At 39.9% G+C, this 6,540-nt stretch overlaps 1 protein-coding gene across 1 annotated transcript in view; it reads left to right on the top strand.

Annotated features, from left to right (window-relative positions):
* Positions 1-6,540, top strand: part of LOC109973934 (calcium/calmodulin-dependent 3',5'-cyclic nucleotide phosphodiesterase 1A) — a 24,236-nt gene that overhangs the window by 3,812 nt on the left and 13,884 nt on the right. The window contains 3 exon segments of the mRNA XM_020623837.1: positions 2,122-2,148; positions 4,763-4,876; positions 6,438-6,539. Coding sequence (XP_020479493.1) covers positions 2,122-2,148; positions 4,763-4,876; positions 6,438-6,539 — 243 coding nt within the window.

The raw sequence follows: 6,540 nt of genomic DNA, 5'->3' as shown, positions 1-6,540 counted from the left end.
GTTCAGATATTACAATGAAAACTGATTTTCTGTGTGCATTCACCAGAAAATGTATTAAAATCAAAAATCAATGAGACTGGATGACACAGAGAACCATAAACACTATGTGTTTGTCCAGTTCAGTCACAGTAGAAACTATTTAACCTGTTAAAATAATCCAGTAACCGGATGAAACACGGGGGTTTAGTGCTGCTCCTGGTTTCCATCTGTATTTTACTGCCAAGGTCTGGCTTGTTTTTATGTAGACAATAAAGTGTGTGTGTGTGTGTGTGTGTGCTGCAGTTATTGTCAAGCCGCTTGATTTTAATGGAGGCTCTGCTTTTCCTTCAGGCCGGGGCGCTAGGTCTCGACGTAGGCGATGCAACCTCTAAAATGTACCCTGCAGCACTGCATCAAAACAAGAAACAAGGCTTCTAAGACTAAGACATACCATGGTCAATAATAACAATGCAAGGAGAAAATGTGTGAAAGACAAGTACTGTAGAGGACAAAATCAGGACAAAGAGAGCACAGTCAGCCTGAAAAGCTCCTGACAGAGTGATGACTCATTCTCCGGAAACTCTCCCTGTCCTCACCTGGCACTAGCGTGCTGCAGCATGCTTTGGTTTTTTTAGACTAACGGAGCACAATGCAGCAACCTGCTGTTGTGCTCTGTAATTCTGTGCTGCTCCACCCACGCAGGCCAGTGTACAATCAGCAGCTGACCATGAAATAACAGGGTCCTGCTGTTTCATTTCCCAGCTGAGACATGTCACAGCTGTGATTATCTGTCGGGGTCACGTCCCAGAGCTACCACAGGGTAAAGGGAGCTTTGAGACACTTGTCATCAGCTTGTGGGGTTTAGATATCTGGCACATGTTTCCATCCTGAAGGGGCTTTTCACTGGTCCTCACAATGTAATAAATTTAGCAGTGAAACATGATCATAGTTGTATTAACTCTTGGGTTTTGTTGACACTGGCCATAGGGAAAAGCCATAATGGTACCTGCAGCATATATTTTCAAAATCCTTCTGCGTTCTGATGCATTTTTTTTATTTCAACTTTTATTGTAAGAGAGCATGTAGAATATATAAATGTTGCCATTTGATGTATTGTACCAAAGTTAGCTTTAACCTAATTTTCATCTGCAGTCCTTTGGACCCTTCACTCTGCCACAAACTGTGCTTGCACATTCAATTCAAGTGACAACACTGGAAAATGAGCACAAATTCTTTATGTTTTATTTGTAGACTGACATGTAGACGAACAGCCACACACACTCACACGACTCCAATTTATAGACACCAATCAACCTAAGCTGCTTGTCTTTGGACTGTGGGAGGAAGCCGGAGTACCCGGAGAGAACCCACACAAGCACAGGGAGAACATGCAGACTCCACACAGAAAGGTCGGCCGGGGATCGAACCCAGAACCTTTTTGTTGTAAAGTGGCAGTGCAGTGTCTTTTTCTTTGTTTTTCTACATTATAGATTAATAATGAAGACAAACTATGAAATAGCAAATTATGTAGTAAACAAAACAAAAGTGTAAAAAAGCTAAATATGTTTCATATTTTAGATTCCTCACAGTAGCCTGTTTGATGACAGCTTTGCACATTGTTGGCAACATCTGAATCACCTGGACTGGTTTTCAGTGAACAGCTGTGCCTTGTCAAATTGAAAGACAAGCAGCCAAGATGTGCGAACTTCATCAAGATGGTTGGAAAATCGCTGCAGGTCTGTGGGCTCCACATAGCTGCAACACTCCAGCAGACAGTCAGAACTGAAGAAGCCAAGTCCAGTTGTCATAAAACAGTACTTGTATAATGTGCAATGGTGCTATCAAAGCAAAAGATGGCTCCTCTGTTGAGTGTAAAATCAAAAAAAGCTGTTTACACTTTTTTGGTTATTACATAACTACCTATTTGGAATTGGTTTATAATCGTTATGTCTTTAATTTTATTTGTTGGAACTCAGAAGATACATGAATGTTGATGCACTTGTCTGAACTATGTGTCACAGCCACTGCTCAATACATTGATAAGTGGACCCTGCAACGCCAAATGTGGCTACCACATGATGAGGACGCAGCCACTTAGGGCTGTCATTAGAGTGACGCTTCTGTTTTTGTTTTTGTTTACAGGCAGAAATACAAAAGTACATCGCAGAGGTAAGACACACACACACACACACACACACACACACACACACACACACATACACACACACACACAGAGGAAGCTCTGAGCCTGAAGTGTAGGACTGAAGAAGCTCTCACTCCTACACACACCTGGCCTGCCTGCCTGTCTCTCTCTACGTTTGCGCAGACAGTTCACTGTCTCACTGTCTTCATTGTGTGTCGGACTCTGTACACATGTGGCTGTAGTGTTTGCTTGCTACTTGGTCCCAGGACTTGTGGTAATAGTCTTTTTTATTAAAAGCAGTCTCAAACCTTTGATACACAGGCTGTCAGTCCTGTCCCACTTTTGTCATAATTCTTTGACTCCCCTCCACAAATCAACAAAGCATTCTTTAAGCTAGAGAAATGTGTAGGTGTCAACAAGAAAAAAAAGCTCCACTCAAACACTGACAGCATGACAAGCTGCCAGTCACTGTCAGATTCAGGATTCAAGACTAAAATGTCACCCTGCGGTGGCAAAGAAGGGGTGTGCTTGTCTACGTACATTTACTCAGTTACTGTTTTTACATGTACGTTCTTTTCTTCAGTATCAGAATAACCAGTGGTAGGTGTGTGTACATCCGTGGGTACACTGTTTGGTGTCATGTTTTCATGTTGTTCATCTGTTTGTCCGCCATAGCTCGGGAATGCCTTGAGGGAATTTCTTCAAATGCTAACCCCACTTGGACATATGAATGAACTTATTAGGTTTTGGTGGTCAAAGGTCAAGGTCACTGTATCTTCATGTCCTTCCCATTCCTGTGAATTTACAGGCATACAACCTCACAGCGATAATTCAGGTTCAGTTTAGCAAAAATAATTTTTGGCTTAATCCATGTTCCACACAAAGGTCAAATTTCACACTGGTCTGATAAAATAAAAGTAGCAATATTAAAGTAAAAGAAGAATCGATCTATGTGCTCATGTTTAGTTTCAGTTTGAGCCTTACGAACACAAATATACTGGCTTCAAACTGACAAAGACGCAGTGAAGTCTATAGGACAATCTGTTTATTTCTGGATAGAGACTCCCGTTACTTACTGTGGGCTGATTGATAGGAGGAGAATGTGCCATGTGTCCATCTGGAGGAAACAGATTTTCATGGTCTGGTTGTGTGGTGTGAACAGGATTGCAGTTGTGTAGGTGCAGAAGATGAGCATCGGTGTGTGAAGTGCATTCAGTAGAATACAGTGCAGAGTGGGTTACGGGCCAGTTGGGTTAAATTCATGCAGATTTGGAGGATGAGCTCAAACACAGAGGATGAACCTCTGCTTCATCAGGGTGGTGGGTGTGACTGGGTCAGATCTCACCTGAACAGTAACATGAAGTGTCTTTAATTTGTGATTCAAATGTTGCTGAGCTGTGAATGAAATAAATGAGCTTGAAATGCAGAAATATGTGGGATCAAATAACCCAAAATGTTTGAACTTATAAAAGAAATTTGTGATTTCATGTTCTATAAAGTACGGCACTGACACAGATAATAGATTTTAAGGGTGTTTAAAGGTGGACTAACTTCCAATCTGGATTAAAGCTGCACTAATTAAGATTTAGCACAAATTTGGATAAATCAAGTAAAAAGCTGTGTAGAAATGTCATTTCCCTGCTGTTGAACCCAAGAGCAGTTCAATGTTGTACCTTTGTATCGAATTGTTCTGGTTGTAATTTGGAGACATTCCAACTAGCTGCAACATTAGCATTTTCTTGTCCGGTTAGCAGAAACTGATGCGTTTTCTGGATTAGTAAATGAAGTAACTTTGCAAATTTTTACTCGGTTTTGGTCCATCTTACTTCAGACATAAAACAGCAGTCTATGTAGCATTTTAGTGAGAAGTTGTTAAAATTTACACCATCAACACAACTAGAAAAGTTGGAGTTTGTTCAACTATCACAGTGTAATGTGAAATTTCTCATTTCACATACAACTCATGTTTATGTGTGTCACGTATGTAACACTGAACTTGTTGCAAGAGTGGCTGGAACGTTAGTATTGTATCAATATTACTGTAAAAAAACACTTGCTGCTTTGCTTGTGTTACTGCGGATACATCAGTGACAACATTAGACCTATGTATGCATATGGCTAAAATGTTAACTTCTTTATTTGACATTGTGTCGCTGCAGTGCCACTGAAGAACCACGGGCTGTATGGGCTCTATCTTCTGTAAACTTTAGATCTGGAGCCTGTTATTACTGCTGCGTTACCTGACTGCCACAATTGTCCCTGGCTGTCATGACCACATATGATGTAGTTTCAGAGACGGGGCAGGAAGAGAGAAGTGGAGTGGAGGGAGAAGAGGAGGGGACTCTGCTGGAGTTTGTTTAGGCTCTCACTATGCCCTTAATGGTTGAAAATTAGAGGGAGAAGTTAGTTAATGCAGCTTTAAACCAATTGTTTTATCACATGTAGCTGATAGTATTAATCAATTGAAGTGAAATCCTCTTGGTGCAGCCCCCTGTAAAACATAGGACTGAACAATCAAACCTGTACGATGATGAAAAGAACTAATATGCTGTTGTAAGAGAGCAGTGGTTGTGCACTCAGGATTTGTGTGTTGTTTGTTTTGTTTTCTGTGTGGTTGCATATTTTGTGTGTCTGTGTCAGGCTGAAGAAGGCCCTGGAGCAGATGGACCGCGGTGTCGTGGACCTGCAGGAAGTCCGCAGAAACCTAGAGCTTGCTGCAGCCATGTTGGACGCCGTTTACACTGATGAGACCAGGTGGGATGAGTGAGAGCAAGGCAGCAAGGATGGAAGGAAGGAAGCATAGATGGAAATGCAGAAAACTGGGATATAAAAGTAGTTTTGAGACATTAAGATTTATAGTGTTCACATCTTAGACAAGTAATATACAGAAAATATCTTTTATTTGTCAAAATAATAGGAATATTAAAAATTCTGTCACATTTTGAAATTGAGATTTTAAATTATTATTATTGTTGATTGGTTAGAGTTTACACAGATAAAACCTGTAATTATTCAGCTTAGTCCCACTTTGTTTTGATACACAAAGTCAATGCATCAATTACTGAATGTAATTCTAACACAGGACATTTGGGAACAAAAAACAATCAGCAACATCATCTTTTAATTTAGCCACAAAGAGCTTTGGTCAAATCAAAGACTTTTCAAAGACATAGAGGTGCAAAGGTTTTACTAATGCCTGATTTAAAACAATGCAACAAACAAACAGAAAGATATTCTCTCTATGGATTTCTGTGGTTGTTGTCTCCATCTCTTACACTTGTTTTGTGGTTGCTGCTGTCATCAAGCTCGAGAGCCTGAGCTATGATCAGATGCAAGTCGAGTCAGGGACACAGTCCGTTTAGCATTTGATTACCGACATGTTTAAAACTGCCAGCAATAAATAGCTAAATAAATAAGATTTGATTCAACGTTATTGTCATTACACATGTACAAGTACAATGCAAGGAAATGCAGTTTAGCATCTAACCAGAAGTGCAGAGTGTGAGTATCTACAGTCTGTACAGTCAGAACTAATTTACCGATGATATGTACAACTGATATTTACAGTAAGATATGTAGGGTAATGTACAATATACATCAGACTATGAATTTAAATGATAAATAATGGATAAAATACATTAAGCTTATGGAACACTAGTGCAATGGGATGAGATGGAATGAAGCAGTGCAGAATAAGAAGATAATAAGTGACATGAGTGAACAGTTCAATGGATGTAAATAGTGCAAAGATAAAGATAAATATAGAGTATCAGCAGATGCAGAGCAGTATTCTGTGAGTAGAGTATGTGCAGATTAACAGTGTTACAGGTAACAGAAGTGTACTGCATTAGTCCCGGGAGGAGAGAAACAAACAAACAAACAAATAAATAAATAAATAACAGAAAACAATATTTATCTCTAAACTTTGTGATACTAATAATATTTATTCTAATTAATTCTAATTAATTCTTTCCAACAAACATTACACCGAGCTGTGTAGGAAGCTAATGCTAAAAATCAGCTTTTTGCCAAGTTTGAACAAGATTTTAAAAATGAATCTCAAGTCTTTCCAGCTCCTTTTACTGTCACAGAGCAGCTAAGGAGGCAGACGGGGGCACATGATTGGTTCTTTGCAGGTATCGAACCTGGTTTGGAGATGGAACCTTTTCTTTTTCCAAGTTACCTGGCCAAAAATAAATTAAAAAAAAGTGTGTACAGAATATTAACAACTTAAAGAACAATTTTGTGTGAATTACTCATGTCAGAGTGAACCTTATAACTGTGAGGTCATGAGATGTTTGTTTCTGCTCTGCAGGCGTCTGCTGGACACTGAGGACGAGCTCAGCGACCTGCAGGCGGAGTCTGTGCCCAGCGAAGTACGTGACTGGCTGGCATGTACCTTCAGCAGGGAGATTGGC

Source organism: Monopterus albus, unplaced genomic scaffold (genome assembly GCF_001952655.1).
Source record: "Monopterus albus unplaced genomic scaffold, M_albus_1.0 scaffold311.1, whole genome shotgun sequence".
Taxonomy (NCBI): domain Eukaryota; kingdom Metazoa; phylum Chordata; class Actinopteri; order Synbranchiformes; family Synbranchidae; genus Monopterus; species Monopterus albus.
Note: the sequence above shows the minus strand (reverse complement) of the source record. Positions and strands in the feature narration are given on the sequence as shown.